Here is a 20,112-nt window from a genome sequence, read left to right as displayed (position 1 = left end):
GGGGCCGGGGCGCGCGGGGCCGGGGCCGGGGCGCGCGGGGCCGGGGCCGGGACGCGCGGGGCCGGGGCCGGGACGCGCGGGGCCGGGGCCGGGGCCGGGCGCGGGGACCTAAGGCGCTTTCTGGGCGGCCGGGCCGGGCCGCGCGGCGCGGCTCACACCAGCGAGGGCACCGCGGGGACCTTGGCGCCGTCCTCCTCCCACGGCTGCAGGTTCTGCAGCGCGAAGAGCGAGGAGTTGTGCAGGCAGAGCGGGTCGGGCTGCATGGCGTCGCCCAGGCTCTTCTGGAAGGCGTCGTGCTGCAGCTGCAGCATGAGCCGGCTGGCCTGCTGCCGCTCGGCCTCGCGCTCCTCCGCCGTCTGCCGCCTGCGGGGGGGGGGGGGGACCCCGGTCACGGCCGCGCCCGGCCTCCGCGGCCCCCGCCCCGCCGCCGCCGGACCTCCGGGGCCCCGCGAGCGCGCCCCTCCCCGCCCCGTCCAGGCCGCGGTCGCTTCGCCCGTCCCGGGTTGGAAGGAGTCGGGGATCGATGCCAGCGGGGTGGGAGCCGCGGCGGGGCCGGGGCGGGGGCCGAGGCGCGGGCGCGGGGCAGAGCCGGCGGGGCCGGCCTCGCTCACCGCCACTTGGTCCTCCGGTTTTGGAACCAGGTCTTGACCTGCGCGTCCGTCATCTTGAGCGACTTGGCGAGCGCCGCCCTCTCGGCCGAGGCCAGGTACTTCTGGCGGTGGAAGCGCTTCTCCAGCTCGCAGATCTGCACGCGGGAGAAGGACGTGCGCGGCTTCTTGCGCTTGGGCGGCGTCCGGTTCTGGTAGGGGTGGCCGATGCGCCGGGTCACCGTGAAGGGCGTGAGCGCGGCGGCCGCTGCGGGGACACGCGAGGCCCCTGGGTGCGCGGCCCGGCCGGGCGCCGCGCGGGGCCCCGCGGAGCGCGCGCGGGAGCCGGGCGGGGCGGCCTCCCTCCCGCCCTCCCCCGCGCCCGCCGCCCGCGCCACCCCCCCCCCCCCGCGCGGCGCCGAGGCCTGGGCCGCGCCCGGGCCCGGGAAGCGGGGGTCCCGGAGCGGGGCGCACGCGGGGCGCGCGCGGGGCGCGCGGCTCACCTGTGAAGCGGTCCTTGACGAAGCGGCGGCTGCTCTCCATCCAGGGGAAGTTGAGGCCGCCCAGGCTGGAGACGGCGGGCACGGCGGGCAGGGCGGGCAGCGCGCTGGGCAGCGGCGGCGGCACGGCCCCCGGCAGCGGCCTGTGCGCCGGCACCCGGATGACCCCGGCGGGCGCCAGGCTCAGGTTGACGCCGTAGGAGCCCGCGTCCTCGAAGGGCGCGGCGAGGCCGGCGAAGGAGGCGGGCAGGGCCGGGTACGCGGCGCCCGCGCGGCCCCCGGGGGGCGGCCCCAGGTAGCCGGCGCCGTCGGGGCCCCGCGGGGCGGGCGCGCCGTCCTGGTCCGGGCCGTTGAGGATCTGGTCGATGCCGAAGCGGATGGGCTCGTGCGGGTGCGGGGTCCGCGCGCCGGCGGGCGCCTCCATGCTGGGCGGGCGGCAGGGCCGGGCCGGGCCGGGCGCGCAGGCGGCTGGGGCCCCGTCTCGGCGCGGCCGCGCAGCGCCCCGCGCCTCCGGTCGCACTGAAACTTTGCCAAGAGTGCGCGGGCCCGGCGGGCTCTGTGTCATCTTCTCGAGCCGGGCCCCGAGTCTCCGCCGCGCCCGCGCCCGCGCCGCTGCCATTGGCTGCGCCCGCCCAGCCTCTCGCCTCCCATTGGCTCGCGGCTCGCGGCCGCGGCCTGACTCACGCGGACGGGAGCCCAGGGACTGTTCCAAGGTGACATCACTTTCGCTCGCGAACAATAGGTCAAATGGATCGGCCGGGGGCGCGGGCGGCCGAGGTCGGCGGCGCCCCGAGCCCAACGGGCCGCGTGAGCCGACGCCCCCCGCGCGCGGCCCCGGGCGGGCGCCTCCCCGCCTCTCGCCTCCCCGCCGGCCCGGGGGCCCGGGGCCCGGGCGCCGCTCGCGGGGCCGCGCGTCGTCTCCCAACGTTTCTCTCCAGCGCAGACACGTAAAAACCAAACCAAACGAAGGGGAGCCTCGCCGCGAGCGCGGAGCGCGGCCCCGGGGCCCCCGTGCGTCCGGACCCGCAGGCGCGTCGGGAGAGGTGCGGAGGGGCGCGGGGCCAGGGTGCGGGACCGGGATGCGGGGCGCGGGGCTGGGGCGCGGGGCCGGGGCGCCGACCCGCCTGGGGAGAAGCCGCTCGCGGGGCCCGGCGCCCGGTGGGGTCGCGCGCGTCCGCGGCGGCCCCCGTTCGTTTTATTCGTTCGCCTAGAGCCAAAGCCGGTTTCGTTCGCAGAGGCGAGCGGCCGGCCTGCGGGGCCTGCGGGGCCTGCGGGGCCTGCGGGGCCTGCGGGGCCGGCGCCGTCCACGCGGTCCGAGGGCCGCTGTCCCCCGCCCCGGGCACTGCCGAGCCCCGACGTGCGGGTGCGCAGAGCGGGTTCGGATCCCGGGCTTCCCCGCGGAGGGGCCGTGCCCGGCTTCCCGTGCGCCCCGGGCTTCCCGTGCGCCCCGGGCTTCCCGTGCGCCCCGGCCCGGGCTTCCCGTGCGCCCCGGGCTTCCCGTGCGCCCCAGCCCGGGCTTCCTGTGCGCCCCGGCCCGGGCTTCCCGTGCGCCCCGGGCTTCCCGTGCGCCCCGGCCCGGGCTTCCCGTGCGCCCCGGCCCGGGCTTCCCGTGCGCCCCGGGCTTCCCGTGCGCCCCGGCCCGGGCTTCCCGTGCGCCCCGGGCTTCCCGTGCGCCCCAGCCCGGGCTTCCTGTGCGCCCCGGCCCGGGCTTCCCGTGCGCCCCGGGCTTCCCGTGCGCCCCGGCCCGGGCTTCCCGTGCGCCCCGGCCCGGGCTTCCCGTGCGCCCCGGCCCGGGCTTCCCGTGCGCCCCGGGCTTCCCGTGCGCCCCGGGGCGGCAGGGCCGGGCTGGGCCTGGGCGGCGCGTGGTTCCCGCCTCACGGTCCTCCGTCGTTCGTTCTGCCTGTCGTTCTGTCTTTTGGCCTGTGGTTCTGTGGGTCATTCTGTGTCGGTTGGCCTGTCGTTCGTTCTGTCTGTCGTTCTGTAGGTTGGTCTGTCTGTCGGTCTGTCTGTGTCGTTGTCTGTCGTTCTGTCTGTCGGTCTGTCGGGTCTTTCGGTCGGTCTGTCTGTCGGTCTGCCGTTCTGTCTGTCGGTCTGTCGGGTCTTTCGGTCGGTCTGTCTGTCGGTCGGTATGTCGGTCTGTCTGTCTGTCGCTGTCTGTCGGTCTGTCAGTCTATCTGTCGGTCTGTCTGTCGGTGGGTATGTCGGTCGGTCTGTTGGTCGGTCTGTCGGTCAGTCTGTCGGTCGGTCGGTCTGTCTGTCGGTCTGTCTGGTTGGTCGGTATGTCGGTCTGTCTGTTGGTCTGTCGATCGGTCTGTCGGTCTGTCTGTCGGTCGGTCTCTGTCGGTCGGTCTGTCTGTCGGTCTGTCGGTCTGTCTGTCTGTCGGTCTGTCGGTCTGTCTGTCGGTCTGTCTGTCTGTCGGTCTGTCTGTCGGTCTGTCCGCAGAGGCGGTGGGTTGAACACGAAGGCCGCGCGGGGCGCGCCGTGCGCGGCTCTTTGTCTGCGGTCCCCGCGTCCCGCAGAGCCTGGGCCGGGCCGGGGCCCCGCGGCCGTGCGCCTGGCTGTGGGAGCTGCGCGCGGCGGGGCCGGCCGGGCCGCCTCCCTCCTCCCGGCCGGAGCTCGGGCGCGGGCGCCAAGGGCCCCCGCTCGGGCCTCCGTTTCCTCGAGTTCGGCGCAGCGGCCCCAGGGCGGCAGGACGCGGTGGAGAAGCCGAGGAGGAGCCGGCCGGGAGACGCCCGCCCGCCCCGCGGCCCAGGCGCCTCCCGACCCCAGCTCGGTCCAAGGGCCCAGCTCCCCGCCCGCGGCCTTCGCGCTCTGGGCTCCTCATTGCCGGACCACTCCCCGAGCGGAAAAAGGGGCTGAAGCAGGGCAGGGTGTGGAGGGCAGGGGTGTGGAGGGCAGGTGGGGTGTGGAGGGCAGGTGGGGTGTGGAGGGCAGGGCTGGGGTGTGGAGGGCAGGGGTGGGGTGTGGAGGGCAGGGGTGGGGTGTGGAGGGCAGGGGTGTGGAGGGTAGGGGTGGGGTGTGGAGGGCAGGGCTGGGGTGTGGAGGGCAGGGCTGGGGTGTGGAGGGCAGGTGGGGTGTGGAGGGCAGGGGTGGGGTGTGGAGGGCAGGTGGGGTGTGGAGGGCAGGGCTGGGGTGTGGAGGGCAGGGGTGGGGTGTGGAGGGCAGGGGTGGGGTGTGGAGGGCAGGGGTGTGGAGGGTAGGGCTGGGGTGTGGAGGGCAGGGCTGGGGTGTGGAGGGCAGGGCAGGGATGTGGAGGGCAGGGGTGTGGAGGGCAGGGGTGTGGAGGGCAGGGGTGTGGAGGGCAGGGGTGTGGAGGGCAGGGCTGGGGTGTGGAGGGCAGGGCAGGGATGTGGAGGGCAGGGGTGTGGAGGGCAGGGGTGGGGTGTGGAGGGCAGGGATGTGGAGGGTAGGGCTGGGGTGTGGAGGGCAGGGCAGGGGTGTGGAGGGCTGGGGTGTGGAGGGCAGGGCTGGGGTGTGGAGGGCAGGGCTGGGGTGTGGAGGGCAGGTGGGGTGTGGAGGGCAGGGCTGGGGTGTGGAGGGCAGGTGGGGTGTGGAGGGCAGGGCTGGGGTGTAGAGGGCAGGGATGTGGAGGGCAGGGGTGTGGAGGGCAGGTGGGGTGTGGAGGGCAGGGCTGGGGTGTAGAGGGCAGGGGTGTGGAGGGCAGGGGTGTGGAGGGCAGGGCTGGGGTGTGGAGGGCAGGTGGGGTGTGGAGGGCAGGTAGGGTGTGGAGGGCAGGGGTGGGTGTGGAGGGTAGGGGTGGGATGTGGAGGGCGGGTGGGGTGTGGAGGGCAAGGCTGGGGTGTAGAGGGCAGGGGTGTGGAGGGCAGGGGTGTGGAGGGCAGGGCTGGGGTGTGGAGGGCAGGTGGGGTGTGGAGGGCAGGGGTGGGTGTGGAGGGTAGGGGTGGGATGTGGAGGGTAGGGGTGGGGTGTGGAGGGCAGGTGGGGTGTAGAGGGCAGGTGGGATGTGGAGGGCAGGGCTGGGGTGTGGAGGGCAGGTGGGGTGTGGAGGGCAGGGGTGGGGTGTGGAGGGCAGGGCTGGGGTGTGGAGGGCAGGTGGGATGTGGAGGGCAGGGCTGGGGTGTGGAGGGCAGGTGGGGTGTGGAGGGCAGGGGTGGGTGTGGAGGGCAGGGCAGGGTGTAGAGGGCAGGTGGGATGTGGAGGGCAGGGGTGTGGAGGGCAGGGCTGGGGTGTGGAGGGCAGGGGTGGGTGTGGAGGGCAGGGCAGGGTGTGGAGAGCCCTGTGGAGTGAGCAGGCAGACTCTAAGCACTTTCTCACCCCGGCACTCCTGTTGCCCTCTGTAGACGCAGGTCTCTCCCCCTTCCCCCTCTTTGTGCCTCAGTTTCTTGGTCTGGTTGAGACACTGGACCAAACTCACCAGCTTGAGTTCATCAGGGTTGGTGTCCCGCCCCGTGGCGTCCAGCCCTGGGGGTGCGCCACCCAGGGGTGCCCTGCTCTGCCCCAAGGTGCCACAACTCCCTTTTCTCTCCCTCTAAACAGAAGAGGGCGGCCGTGCTCTGAGCCGCTGGTTCCAGGCCCACAGCACCCCGCGAAGCGCCAGGGTCTCCTAGAAATGCACAACCCCGAATGCTAGCCTGAGCCTGGAAGGGGAAACCGAGGCAGGGCCACTCGGGCTCTGTGACCTGCTCAAATTTGCCTGCCGCACCGTGTTCATGTGTGCGTTGGAACCCCGGGAAGCCCCCTGGGAAGCACGCGGAACCTGAAACACTCTGAAGCCCTGGTGCTGACCCCCTGCTTCGGCCCCATTGCCCCTTTGTGCCCGAGGCTCTGCATCACGCTTGCCAAAGGTTTGTCTATTTTATTGGTCTTCAAATGTCCTTGATTTCATTATCTTCTGCTTTGTGTCATCTCTTCCATGAATGCTTTGTTTTGACGAATTAATTCCTTCTCTCTTAGGGTGAAAATTTAATTCATTTGGTCCATTTTTCTTTTTCTTTTCCTCTTTTTAAATAACTGCATTTAAGGCCAGCGCTGGTGGGTTACAGACGTCCCAAGGTGGGCTTGGGGCTTCTGAGATGGTAAACATTTGCTGCCCCTTTGTATCTCCTTTAAACTGAACCTGAGCAAGGCTCGGAGACGCACGTTCCAAGAACTGTGGGGGCTTCCTCTCTTGAGGCAGAGAGGCTGGGCGGGGGAGGGGGGGGAGAGGCGGGGCTGAACTTCTAATTGGCCCATGAACCCAGATGCTAGAGCCCATGTCCTTCGGGTCTCCTGTCATTGACCTCCTGTGCGACTTAGGATTCAATCTCCTGGTCTGTAAAACGGGGGGTAGAGATTGAATCAGGGCTCTGAAGTGTATTCGGGTCAGCCAGCTATTCTTTTTTTTTTTTTTTTGTCGGTCGTGGGGTTTGAACTCTGGGCCTGGGCGCTGTCCCTCAGCTCTTCAGCTCAAGGCGAGCGCTCTACCACTTGAGCTACAGCGCCACTTCCGGTTTTCTGGTGGTTTATTGGAGATAGGAGTCTCACGGTCTCTTCTGCGCGGGCTGGCTTTGAACTGCGATCCTCAGATCTCAGCCTCCTGAGTAGCTAGGATTACAGGTGTGAGCCACCAGCGCCCGGCTTCAGTGGGACCTTCTGAATCTCCAGCTTTATTTGTCCATTCATCTATTCATTGGAACTTTTTTTTTGTCAGTCATGGGTCTTGAACTCGGATCTGGGCGCTGTCCCTCAGCTCTTCAGCTCAAGGCAAGTGCTCTACCACTTGAGCCACAGCACCACATCTAGTTTTTCTAGTGGTTTATTGGAAGTAAGAGTCTCATGGACCTTCCCTGGCTTTGAACCGTGATCCTCAGATCTCAGCCTCCTGAGTAGCCGGGATTACAGACATGAGCCACTGGCGCCCGGCTGGAACATTTTTTTTTTTTTCAAATTCTTTGTTGTGATTAAGTGGTTACATAATTCCCCAAATTTCACAGTATTGTGGGATAGTGATGCTTAGTTAAAGTCACAACACATTCTAACTTTCATGGGGCAGATTGTCTATCGTGGTCTATAGGATTTATGAGTTCTATGAGCTTTGCAGTAGTTATTTCTTCCACATCGGGTGATGTGTACATTTCTTTTGTTTTGCATAGCATCAGCTGTTCCCTCTTTCCCACTCGTTCCCTCCCTCCCATCGCTGCCATCGAGTTACTTAGTTCATTTTGGTCAATGTCCAGTGCAGCGGATGGGTCCCGCTGCTATTTGTTTTTCCCTGATTCCCTCTAGTTCTGTGTCATTCTCCTGGTTTCCCTCCGGTGTGCACATATATACCATACATGTGATCAGCAGCATGGGGATATTTAGTAGTGATTTGACCAGATGAGTGGAAGTCCTTTGTTTCTTAAGTCCAGTTGATTTTGTTGTATCACCTTACATTTTGGATTAAACATCCACTTATCAGGGAGACCATGTACCGTTTGTCTCTTGGCTCTTGGCTTACCTCGCTCAACATGATTTCTTCTAGCTCCATCCATTTCCCTGCAAATGCCATTATTTTGTCATTTCTAATGGCTGCATAATATTCTATTGTGTTTAGATACCACAATTTTTGGATCCATTCATCTGTGGTGGGGCATCTGGGTTGTTTCCATATCCTAGCTATTGTGAACAGTGCTGCAATAAACATGGAGGTGCATGTGTCCTTGTATACTGGTTCCTGTTGTTCAGGATGGATGCCTAGAAGTGGTATGACTGGGTCGTAAGGGAGGTTGATATTTAGCTTTCTGAGGACCCTTCAGACTGCTTACAAAGTGGTGGCATAAGTGTACATTCCCACCAGCAGTGTAATAGGGTTCCTCTTTCTCTGCATCTCCTCCAGCTGGAACATTTTTATATAATGAGAACCTACTCCCATTTCCCAGACCATGCCACAGCTTTGAGGCGGTTCCCTCATCTGACAGGACAGTGTGGGTCAGCCCTCCATCACGCCCCCCACAGGGCAGCCCGAGGGGTCCCCCTCCCCCGAGATCCGAGGGAGGATGAAGGTCCCTGGTGCTGCTCGGGTCAGACCCAGCCCAGGCCTCGGGGCTCCAAGCCGGCTGGGACAGGAACGCCAAGTCACCTGCCCAACATCATGCAGGCAGGAGCCTGTCTGGACTACCATGCTAGCACCTCCTCCTACCCTGGGAGTGGGCAGCGCAGATTCCACTGCTGGGACACTGAGCGGGGATGGGCGTGTCAGGAACCCCCACAGCAGGGGAGAGGCTGCTGTGGGAGTTGTTTGCAGGCAGAAGGGTGTGGCCGGCCCTTGATTCCTTGTTCTGGGCTAGGAGCCAGTCCGGTCCACGGAGGGTCATCAAGAGTTTGCAGCACAGGAAAGCAAGGACAAGGAAAAAGGAACGAGAGGGCGGCCTAGGAACTCAGGTGGATGCTTTGACCTTTCTCTTCCTGCCCCGTCCCTCACGGGGAAGGGTGGCTCGGCCAGGCCCGTCCGGTTAGCGGGTATCCACATCCTGTATCCACTTCCAGGCCGGGGGCCCTTGGTCGGCTCTGCTCGCTGGCCTGTGGGCAGAGGCTGACTATGCCCTCTGGTTGGGAGCCCATGGGAGCCTGAGCGATGGCCCCGTCCTCAGCCTGGGTCAGACCCGGCCCCAGGTCCTGCGGGACTGCGGGGCAGGGGCGTGGGGGGGCTGTGGCCAGGGTACTGGGGTGCACACAGATGGCAGGGTGGCCTTGTGGGGGGCTCCCACCCCGTCCCACCTCCCCCAGCACGGCCGCCCCCCACTTTGTGCTCTAAGACTTTCCTCCCTGACAGATTTCTCTACCGAATTTGACTTCGTTTCAACAGTTTTGTTGGGCAAATTACATTAAGATGGATGCTGCAGGTACCTTTATGGTTTATTTATTGTGATACTGTTTGTATCTCACGCTTATAAATAACTTATGTTATAGCTTTTGTTTGTGGAAATGTAACTTACATATTTTATTACGCTTTCTGTAAACCTCAAAAAGAATCTTGTCAAGGAAGCGCTCTTATCAGCAGTCCGAACTACGGGACGTAAAAACCGACACCAACATTATTTTTTAATAAGCCACGGAGGCAGGTTACTCTTGCTGTAGTTGGAAAGGTTTGCTGTCATCGTAAACTTGCACCTCAATAAAACATTAAAAAGTCTCAGGAATGATCTTATAAAGTTCAGGAGGAGGAGGGGCCAGTGCTGGAGCCAACGCCGCACCAAGGTCCCGAGCCATGTTTCTGGCTCCCACTGGAGAGGAGAGGCCAGGGTTCCTTCAGGGGGGGCGCACGCGGCCTCCGGTTCAACACTAAACGCTGGTGGATCTTCCTTCACCACCTGCAGGAGACACGGTGCTGGGGGGGGGGGGCTGTGGGGAGGGGCCTGCTGGGGAGGGGGGGCTGTGGGGAGGGGCCTGCTGGGGAGGGGGGGCTGTGCGGAGGGGCCTGCTGGGGAGGGGAGGGCTGTGCGGAGGGGCCTGCTGGGGAGGGGGGGCTGTAGGGAGGGGCCTGCTGGGGAGGGGGGGCTGTGCGGAGGGGCCTGCTGGGGAGGGGGGGCTGTGGGGAGGGGCCTGCTGGGGAGGGGAGGGCTGTGCGGAGGGGCCTGCTGGGGAGGGGGGGCTGTAGGGAGGGGCCTGCTGGGGAGGGGGGGCTGTAGGGAGGGGCCTGCTGGGGAGGGGGGGCTGTAGGGAGGGGCCTGCTGGGGAGGGGGGGCTGTGGAGAGGGGCCTGCTGGGGGGGGGCTGTGCGGAGGGGCCTGCTGGGGGGGGGGGGCTGTGGGGAGGGGCCTGCTGGGGAGGGGGGGCTGTGGGGAGGGGGGGCTGTGGGGAGGGGCCTGCTGGGGAGGGGGGGCTGTGGAGAGGGGCCTGCTGGGGGGGGGCTGTGCGGAGGGGCCTGCTGGGGGGGGGCTGTGGGGAGGGGGGGCTGTGGGGAGGGGCCTGCTGGGGGCTGGGGCATGGCCGGCACTCTCTGAGCAGGCGCCAGGGCAAGTCTCCTGGCCTCCCGCCCAACTGGGATCTCTGGTGGGGAGGCCGAGAAAAGCGAGGACACTCACGTTCTTGTGAACACATTTTAATGCAAACAGCGCAGGCTCCCAGATACTAGACATGTGTACAGAGGACGGTGCGCGGAGGGGTCGCCTCCTCTGACAGGTTTGGGGACGAGCGTCCAACTTCTCCAACAGAATGTCGAGCAAGGCCCGGCGTGGGCACAGCCTCCACGCTCCCTTCGCACAGGAAGGCGTGGAGACACGCTAGTCAAGGAAGGAGCTCACAGCAGGAGCTTGTGGACTTCTTTCTCACTCACGTCTTAGCAGAGACAAAGGGCACAGTATCTATTAGAAGCCTGGGCCTCGAAGACAGAGCAGGGAGACCCAGAACCACGTGGTGGTGGCAAGCTCACCTCAGCAGCAGCGCGGTGCCTCCTGACGGCGCGGCCCAGGCGAAGCGCAGCCCGGCGCAGCAGGAGTTCTCTTGGTCCACGGCCTCTGGGGAACCCCAGCTGGTTAAGAAGGCAGACTCGCTTCAGTTCCCAGGAGGAGTAGGGGGTGCCCCAGGGCTCACAGCCCCTGCCCAGCCCTGCTCCTCTAGACGGAAGCCGGCTCCGATGTGGGTCAAAGCAGGCCCCGCAGGTCACCTCGCTCCACTGACCAGACGCTGTTGAGGCGCAGGGGCCCACATGTGGCCCTCGACACCCACCCCAGAGCCCTCCATACATGGCTTCTTCCAGACAGGCATCCGCCAGCCTCCCAGGCCCCAGTGCGTCCGTGGCCATCAGGACCCAGCAGGTCCCCAGGGCTGACGAGGACCCTCAGACCAGTGCGCGCCAGGCGCAAGCCTGGCTCTGCCGCTCTTTGGTTAAATACACTTCCACGCCTTTTATGAGAACCAAGACCACGATCTTGATGGGAGGACTGAAAACACGTTTTCATCTTCCAGACAAAGACGGAACTGACATTGCTTGTGCACTATTATAAATTCTTATAATTAGGCCGGACTTATAAAAAAGGTAGGGCTTTTGTCTGTCTTGAAAAATAGATTCCCCTGTTAGCCAGCACCCAGGTCCTGGGACCCACACTTCCGAGTGTCTGCGTGGGGCCCGGCCCGGCGCCGGTCAGCTCATCATGTCCAGGCTGCACGGCTCTGTGTGTCCATCGCTGCGCAGGGCCTCCGCCATGTCTCTTCTGAAGACAGACAGGTTCTGAGTGAACCTGTGGAAAGAGAAAGCAGGAAATGGAGCCCGGCGGGGCCTGGGCAGACGGGGCCACGCTGGAGCTCAGGACCCGGGGAAGCCCCGGGAAGCTCGTTCCTCGCTCCAGCACGCCCTCCCTCTCCCCTGCACACCCAGTTCTTGCTGCCGTTGGAGACGGGTGCGTCTCATGTTCCACCACTAACACGTCTTTTGAAAGGTCCTACTGCACACAGATGGTGAAGGATGAAAAGCAGCAAGGCCTGCTCTGAGCCCTGGTCTGCATGTAACCAATTTAACCCCCACGTCTTCCTGGATGTAGGCATCAGTACCTGCAGATCTGAATTTAAGGGTGGAAAGGGGGGCAGCTGGCTCACGAGGTCGAGCGGGGAGATGATGAGCTGAGGCTGGCCCGAGCTATGCAGTGAGACCTTGTCTTTAAGGGCAGAGGGGGCCTGGGCCCTGCCACTCACCCGCGGTGCCTGGTGTGAGGAACTACCTGCAGGAGTGGCATCTGTCCTTGTTACTGTTTATGGAGCATTGTCATTAGCTACCTTAGGCACTACAGGAGTGGGGCTTTATTATCTTCATTCTTCTAATTACACACAGTTACCATGAGCTACCACAGGACCTGCTGGGCGGGGGCTGGGGCGCCCTGACGGGGAGCAGTCGGCAGTGCAGGCGTCAGGCCCAGGAACAAGGAAGAGTGCGGCCACGCTCCCACGCGTCGCTGCAGCGTCTGGCCCCAGGGCTGCTCCGGGGCGTTCCTCACCAGTCTCCTCTCAGGCCCCAGAGGGTGCCCTTTCTGCCCGACAGAGGCTCTTAGAGTCTCTGCTGACTTGGCGGGTGACGCAGGTCTGACTGACGCGGGGTGCTCCGCACGGAGCAGGGTCTGAGCCCTACACACCAAGGGCAGGCGATGTGGGCAGGATCTGTCCAGAACCCTGGACAAACCGCTTCCCGCTGCCTACTACTGCCTGTCCACTCCATCCCTGTGTTATGGATTCGTTCCTTACTGTGCTTCACCACATTCCGCTGCTCAAACACCATGGCCACCACTCATCTCCATCTTGCTGCTGGGGAAACTGAGCCAGAAGCTAACCGCCCTTCTGCCAGTGCCTGCAGCAGGCAGGGGTGAACCGAGCCTGCCCGGAGGCCTGGCTTTCCTCATTTCCCACAGCACATCTGTCTGGGCTTCTCTCCTCTGACCTGTCCAGTTACAGTTATTTTTCTCTTCTCTCCTAGATTATGAGCTGCCTCTGGGTGGAGGCTGCATGGATCCATCTCTGCACCCGTCTGGTGCCAAGCGTTCGGGTCGGAAGAGAGTAAATGTGCAGTAGCACGTACTGAACGCAAGTTCAGCAGGGCACAACAGAGAAGCCACCACAGTGTGTGAGCACAACCGTGTGAAGTCCAACGTGCCAGGAATGCCCCCGCCCACCCCCCCAGTCTCCGGGGCCGCGCTCACCGGTCTCTATTCTTGACAGACAGGTTCTGCTCCACGCCATCCATCAAGTTCCTGAAGCACTGGGCAAGCACCCCCTGCTTGGGGAGAGGCTGGCTGCTTATCAGACTTGCTCTGAGTTCTCCGAAGTACTGTTGGGAGACAGCAGAGTCAGGCTGAAGGAAGCTGAGGGGGGCCAGCGTGGACTGGACTAGCCTGGCTGGCTCGCAGAGGGGTTTGTCCAGGGCTGCCCGTTAGCTCTTAGAGACACCCCTGGTGATGCTCTCTTGCAGCCGTGGTTCTAGTGTTGCTGCTGAGGCTGACTGGTCCCTGGGGCGGGGGTGGGGCGCCCCCGGTGGGGAGCTGGGCCCCGGTCTTCCTCAGTCTCCCCTCCACTGGCACAGAAAGGCAGAGGAGAAGAATGCCCAGGGAGCACTTTGGGTGACTGGCTTCAGAGAATCTCTCCTCAGCTCCGGGAGAGCTGGCTGGTCCGGAGGAAGCTGTCTGTCCTACAGGACCACACACCCCTTCTCTGCTGGTGTCTGTGTGCTCTGACAGAAACACAAACCGTGGTGCACAGCAGACTTCCCAGTCATCAGAAAGGGCCTAATTCCAGCACGAAGGCATCTTTTGACAGTCATGTGCTTACTCTACCAGGCCCAAGCAGCATGGTATTTAATTTCCATCATACATTAAAACAGCTTGCATCAAAAAACACACGTAATTAATATGTAGTCAGACTAATACTTAAACACCATATATCAGAGTCATTACACTTAAACCGCAATGCCTTCCCAAACAAGATTGGGAATGTACAAAACTACTTATTTTTCCCTTTTATAATGATGCAGTGACTCACACCAAATAGAAAATTATTAGTTTTTCATCCCAAACCATGAAATATTGCCTCCATCAGTAAAGAATAATATTGTGATGTCATAAGCTTTTTCTAAACACCGAATTTGCCCTTATTCCCTCTCAATCATTTTAAAAGAACTGCTCTCTTTTATAGAGCTTGGATTTAAATCACAATAACACCGAGGGAAGATGGATGACAGTGCTATTGAATGTGGCTAAAATTGGATCCTTCAGCGCAGGTGAGCGATGAGACAGCTCTTCTCTTTTTGATATATTCTCTTCTTCTATTAGTTTCCTTCCAAGGCTGGGGTTTTAGTTTGAATTTTAATGTATGCGCTGCCTCTAATCTCACCGTCTTCCCCCTAGTGCGATCTTATTGTATAGACAATTCATTCTCCCAAGCCGTGATGCACCGTTCCTGCCGACTGCTGGTGAGCCCTGGTGGGCTTCGGCGGAAGCAGGGAGACGGCCCAGGCCGTCCAGGCCCCGCAGAGGCTAGACGTGAGCGCCCAGCCAGCCAAGGGCTACCACCACCATGGCCGGCGCAGATACCACGTGAGGTTCCTGAACGAGGGAGGGGCCGAGGGGGGCACTGGAGACTCTGGGGAGCTAACCAGGACCCGAGCTGTGGTCCTCAGGCCTCGGCCATGAAGAGCTGAGGCCTTCTGGGGAAGATGGCTTCTGTGGGGTCATCATCAGGTCCCATTCAAACTCAGCTGCTCCACTCCTGTGCCCACGCCACTGCCCAGCCGGGGCCACAGCCCGGGTGGCGTCCCGCAGGAAGGCCACACTCACCTTCTCGTTGAGCAGGACCAGCCCCAGGAGGGGCCGGGACACTGACCATTGGTTCCGACAGTCTTCAAAGACAATGGTGTTCATGAGGACCGACATCATCTGGAAGACAGAGAGCCACGGTGAAGACCGGCACCTGGGCTCAGACCCTACCCTTCCCTCGTGCATCTTTGACGCTGGACCCGGCCGAGAGCTGCCTGAGCGAGCTCCCTGAGACAGTGCTCCCGGGTGAGAAGTGGCTGGGGAGGAGTCCCGGGACACAGAGCCACCTGCCTTCCTCTATGCGGGGCTGACTCAGGCAACCTTTTCCACAGCCCTTCTCAGAGACAGAGTCCATGCAATTGGAGAGGCGTGTTTGTGAAGCCACTCCTCCACTGATCCTTGCCCACTTCTTCCTATTGGGTGTGGGTGGTGGTAGGACTGCACGGCGGCGCAGGGAATGCCGACGGAACTGAGCATGTCTGTGCTCTAAGCCGAGGAAGAAGCAGACAAGGAGGATGGCCGGGAAAGGAGCCAGTGGGGCCAGCAGTGGTTGCAGGCCAGGCTGGGAGGCCGGGCTGGGGATGTGAACCCAGGGACGGGCTGCAGCCACTGCCCGGTGCAGGTGGTCGCAGAGGCGGCCGAGAGGCAAGGCTGCTTCTGGGTGGCGGCATAAGGGGTCACGTGTAGCCAATGGCAGAGCTTCTGCTCCCGCTCCTCCCGCTTCGCTTCCTACCACTGCCAAAGCCTTTTCCCCAAAGGGCGCAGAGAGAGACCACCACAGACACTCTCAGCTGGTCTGCTTTGAGCGCACCTTGCCATGTGCTCTGGTGTCTGGTAATCCGGTTTGCCTTGAGATCTCTGTGTCTCACTTTCCCCATACTCTAGAGGAACACAGAGCCAACACAAGGAGGCTCTGAAGATCCACTGGCCAGCGCCAAGAGCACGTCTACACACGAGGTGGACACACCCCCACTGGCCGGCAGGCCTTCCCACGCCACGCCTGTCTGCAGAGACCAGGTGGTAACCTGGATGCAGAACAGCATCTGTACATACGTTTCCACATACAATCTAACAAGACACCCAAAGTCAGAGAGCCACAAATTAAATTGACAAGCAAAACTAACAGATCCAGGGAGACAGCCTAAAATATTACAGGCTTCACAATCTGAAGGCAGAATGGATATTTTAATGGAGAAGATTAAAGTTAGAGGCACAAATTCCTCCAGTAACTGACAAAGCACCCTGAAGTGATGTGCCAATTACTTTCTATGGTTCTCTCGTGTATTCATTTGTCTGAACGCATGTATTTATGTCTGTAATAAGTAAGGGGATGTTTGAATAAAATGTGTTTCTAAAAATAAAGTTGGCTAAAATGGACGTTTTTTCTTCTTTTTTACTTTTCTGAAAATATGGAAAATAGGGAGGTCTGCTAACGCGGTAGCCGACCTTTGCAGAATCACTTTTCCCCAACGGCCTGGAGTGGGACGCACCAGGGGGCAGCCCATCCAACGGGCAGATTCGTCATCTCTACCCAGCGGGCTACAGCGCTTGGGTGCAGGGGCCCTGGCAGGTAGACCAGGTGTCTATGGGGGCCTCTCTGTGGTTAAGGACACAGCAAGTCAAGCGTAAGGAGAGTGCTCTTGGCAAATTTGCCACACCTAGCCTTCACGGTCACCTGACCCTGTCCGTATTCCATGCAGGACGGCGGTGTGAGCTGGAGCACGCAGCACTGCTAGAGGACTTGCCGGAAGGTGGCTTCAAATCTGCCTAGTCCTGGCCAGTGTTCAACACTGGCCACCCAGCGCCATCACCCACCTCAGCCACACTACTTCCGGTGATTCCCGACTCTGCTTTCCTTCTTACAGATGCTGGCGCGAGCTTGCAGGCAGTTTCTTTAAGTGAAGAGAAACCAACATGCACGGCAGGCACACACTCTGGACTTGTCAGTGATCCAAATCTGGTCCTGCCACCTCACTGTGGCACTGGGCAAACCTCTGGGCCTTTCTCACCTATGAAGCGTGGGCCTATGACAACCAGGTGTGGAGGTGTGTCTGGCAGCATGGCTTCCCTCGACACACCAAATACTCTGTGCTTGCTTCCCACACAGGAGCCCTGGCCCCACAGGCGCCGTGATGAACACAGTTACGGTCTCTCTACAGCTGCCTAAGCTTTCTCTGAGATTTGAAGCCTCAAAAATAACCTAAAGAAGGAACTAGTCCAGAACACGTCTCTGTTTGGCACACAGCGATTCTGTTGTTTAAAAAAGTTGTAATCTTGTACAGGAAACACAAAATCATTGTACACGTGACCAGGAGAACCAAGCAGAGCAACAGTGTGTGGTGGGTACCGCTGCCGGTTCTCCAGCCCTCCCGTGAGGCCGGGGGATCAAGCGCAGAGCCAAGCATTCTACCCTTTCAGTGTCTGCAGCAGTCCACAGCCACAGCGCAGCTGTTTCCTGCTCTAGCTCTTGCTGACGTGGAATGACAAGACGGGTTTGTGTTGATGCTGTACTGTGGGAGTCGGTGTGGGTTCTGAGCGTGTCAAGAGCTGTAGAGCTAAAAGGGCGTTGAACAGAAAACACAAGTCCTGGCCCCCATCTCTGGCTCCTATGATTAGACACCTACCTATCCGCTTTTCATTTCCAAAGTCGTACTTTTGTGTGCGCAGCCTGATTACTTTTCTTAAGTCACTGCTATCCTACAGCCAGCAGCTCTGAGAAGCTGCGACTGTCTGCGGTACCCCCCTGGCTGGTGTGAGGAGCTTCTGCTAACAGCAGGCAGTGGCTTGCCTGGGTGTCCTCACCTTCTAACCACAGCAGCCTTCCCGTGAGTGCGTGTGTGCGGCCCTCCCTGGGCCCTGGCAGACAGTGCCTGCTCCTCAGCCAACCCTGGCATGCAGACAGCACCTCCTATTTCCACAGGCGGTGCGGTGATGGCTGGGGGCGTGGGGGCTGGTCCACCGGGCTGCAGGGGACAAAGGCATCTGACAAGGCTCCTCACCCTGTTCACCGTGGCCCAGCTGACCTCCTCACTCGCAGAAGCCAGATCTGCAATTAGAACCCCGGGCGGCAGCGGGTCCTCAAGAGTTCTTAGCAGACCCACCTTCCTGTCAACCATCCAAACTGTTTATAGATTTCATTAACATAGTTTCAGACTCTCAAGGCTGAGAACAACAGGAGACTTAATTAATAGTTTGTCTCTGGAAAATGGCCCATTGAACATTTTTATAAAAAAATAATGATTTTCCTCCCACCAAGAGTGCACCACGTACACAGTAATTTAAGTCAGCAGCACAGACTTCAGTAAATCAAACTAATTTCCTCCGAGTTATACTATTCCAAATAAAGCAAAAGGCTTCCCATTGTTAACGGTTAAGCGTACTGGACGATGTAGCAAAGCTATCGCACGAAGTTGTGAGAAATAAGTGCAATGTTTAAACTCTTTCCTCCTGCTCCTCTTTCTGCCTCAGAGAGGAAGCCCGGCCACAGGCAAGCCCTGCAGGACTCAGCTTCTCAGTGCATTTAGAGAACCCTGCTCTTCGCTGCTACGCCAGCCTCTTTGCTCAGGGTTGCACGGCATTTGGTTGGACTCCAGTTTTGCTCCCTGGTCATCAGAGAAATAGACAAAAGGGGCTGGGGTTGGAGAAAACCACCTTGTCTAAAAGATGGTAGGGAGGATGGTTTGCACAAAGGAAGGAGAGACTGAAAGGCCAAAGAAGACTAAGGGCAAAGCAGCTGTGTCTGGAGCAATGTGGCTGGGGGAGGACAGACAGGCCGGGCAGGGTCATAGCCAAGGGGGTCTGGGCTGCCTTGTGGGACTGGGGCCTTCACCCGTGGGCCTGTCCAGGCTGGACCGCCCGTGACCGGGAAGCAATGACTTGCAACATTAATCAACACAGCACACTTGCAGGGCTGCTCTCCGGGACTCAGGTAACAGGTCTTTCCAAAGGCCAGGAACAGAGGGAAGGCTGGCTCTAACGATAAACATGAACAAAACCCAAACACAAGAGCGGCGCTGCCTGCCAGTACCGCAGGACCAGGGCCGCGGTGCTCTCCGCTCTCCTCACTCTCCACAGCACTCTCCAGACCCCTTCGCCGCCGCCGCCCGGCTCCCTTTGCCGCCCGGCCCAGGGAGCCGCTGAGCGCTGCCATGGGGGAGGGGAGAAGCGAGCTTTACCCAGCGCTGTCCCTAGGCCTCCTGCGGAGCAGATATTGAAATGTGATCCTTTGCAAATTAGATACTCGTCATCTTTGGGGAAAAGGAATCAATTTTCTCTTCATTTGCCATCTACCTGTGTAACACAGGGTAAGGTCATGAGAGATGAACAGAATGACAAATCAGCACATACTTAGTCTTATATTCCTGCCATTGCAGTTACATCACAACTGAAAACGGCTGCACATATTTATTATTATTATTCCTGCATGCTTACAATGTTTCTGCAGCCTCCTAATAGGAGTAGTTAGCATTTTAAATTAAAAAAAATTAAATGACATTCAAGATGAGGTGATCCTTTTTTTTTTTTTAAAGAAACAAAACCACAATCATTCATGGGTGACCTGTTCTCCCTGGAATCATTTACGAGCTCTGCCTACCGTACACAACTTAGGCTTGCTCTAATAGTAAAAGGAAAGAAAATCAGCTTCCTACTCTAAAGCATCAGAGGCCGCCTGTACTTGGCTGACCACCAGTGCTAGCCACTAGTACTGCCCAGAAGCCAAAATAGTGCTTCTCCAGCCCCGTCCTCTATGAGAAGGGAGGGGAGGGGTTTTGCTCTAAGTGATGAATTGCCTGGAACATCTAAAAACTCTTCGACCCAGTGGAAGATCTAAGGAAAAACACAATCCAATTTTGCTGTTCTTTCAATTTTCCCCATTACTAACTTTTATCCTCAGCTCTCAAAACATTTATTTTAATAGTAGTTTATTGGGGAAAGAATTACCTGCCACTCTCCCAGATTATGAGAAGATAAAGTCAGCACGGAGCTTCAGAATTAATTAATTGAGAGTACTGCATGGAACGTGTGTGCTCTGGGATGCTACATTTCACGTCACAATGAAAACAGTTTTATTTTCCAGGGTTGGAATATCTCAGCGGCAGCGATATACTGGAGAACGCAGTGACTCTGGGAGTCTCATTCCTGCATCTGCATTATCCATTTGGAACTTTGTACGCGTAGTAAATCGTATTTCAAGTGGCCGCAGCTCTCATAAAGCAGTTTTCTGCGATCAGGTGACATCAGGAGGCGGGGGTGTGTGTGGGGGGGGGTGTGGGTGGGTGGGGTGGGTGGGTGGGGGGCGGGACAGTGGCACCGGCTGCCACTGAGCACTCTTTGGGAAGCTCCTTCGGTTTAACCTTGCGAGATCAAATAGAACGTTTTTCAACTAGATGTCAAAATTAAGCACTGCCAAACACACCCTGGAAATTCCCTGTGGGTGGGGATGGAGCAATCCGCTGCCACGGGATAGCTTTTGCTCCAGAGCCACTGTCCTACACTGCCACTCAAGCGACACTCATTTCTAGTTTCCGGTACTGCCTGAACACGCACATGCAGAACCCTCTCATGGCCTACAGCAGCCTCTGGGCGCCCCACGCTAGTGCACACGCTGTTTGAGAGAGGCCAGCAACGTCACAGAGGCTGTAACTCTGCCTAAGAAGACCAGGCGATCTGCACAGAACAGCTGACAGCTGAATCTTAAAAGATACGCACCGAATGTTTAAAGAACATGGCTTCTGCCCGGGGACTCCGGAGAGCTGCGGGTGGGGGAGGACTGGGCTGAGTCCATCAGGCCTCTTAGGTCTTTGACAGGAA

General features: G+C 60.4%; 2 protein-coding genes across 5 annotated transcripts in view; both read right to left on the bottom strand.

The window, feature by feature from the left end:
* Positions 1-147: 147 nt before the first annotated feature.
* On the bottom strand, positions 148-1,630 carry Tlx3 (T cell leukemia homeobox 3). Its single transcript, XM_042672348.1, has 3 exons — positions 1,091-1,630; positions 612-855; positions 148-363 (listed from the first exon to the last, which is right to left on the bottom strand). Exons 1-3 carry the CDS (start codon positions 1,509-1,511, stop codon positions 153-155), a joined length of 876 nt encoding a protein of 291 aa, XP_042528282.1. The 5' UTR covers positions 1,512-1,630; the 3' UTR covers positions 148-152.
* A 9,502-nt stretch (positions 1,631-11,132) lies between these two features.
* Positions 11,133-20,112, bottom strand: part of Ranbp17 (RAN binding protein 17) — a 216,685-nt gene continuing 207,705 nt past the window's right edge. For 3 of the 4 annotated variants that reach the window (XM_042672349.1, XM_042672352.1, XM_042672350.1), the window contains 3 exons: positions 14,323-14,421; positions 12,694-12,821; positions 11,133-11,247 (listed from right to left, as the gene is read on the bottom strand). In XM_042672349.1, coding sequence (XP_042528283.1) covers positions 11,151-11,247; positions 12,694-12,821; positions 14,323-14,421 — 324 coding nt within the window. In that variant the 3' untranslated portion in view covers positions 11,133-11,150. Of the gene's footprint in view, positions 11,248-12,693; positions 12,822-14,322; positions 14,422-20,112 lie in introns of those variants that run through there. The other variant, XR_006146423.1, reaches the window with a different exon arrangement.

Source organism: Dipodomys spectabilis, unplaced genomic scaffold, assembly GCF_019054845.1.
Source record: "Dipodomys spectabilis isolate Male_0828 unplaced genomic scaffold, ASM1905484v1 ptg000699l, whole genome shotgun sequence".
NCBI lineage: Eukaryota > Metazoa > Chordata > Mammalia > Rodentia > Heteromyidae > Dipodomys > Dipodomys spectabilis.
This window is presented reverse-complemented; position numbering and strand designations above follow the sequence as displayed.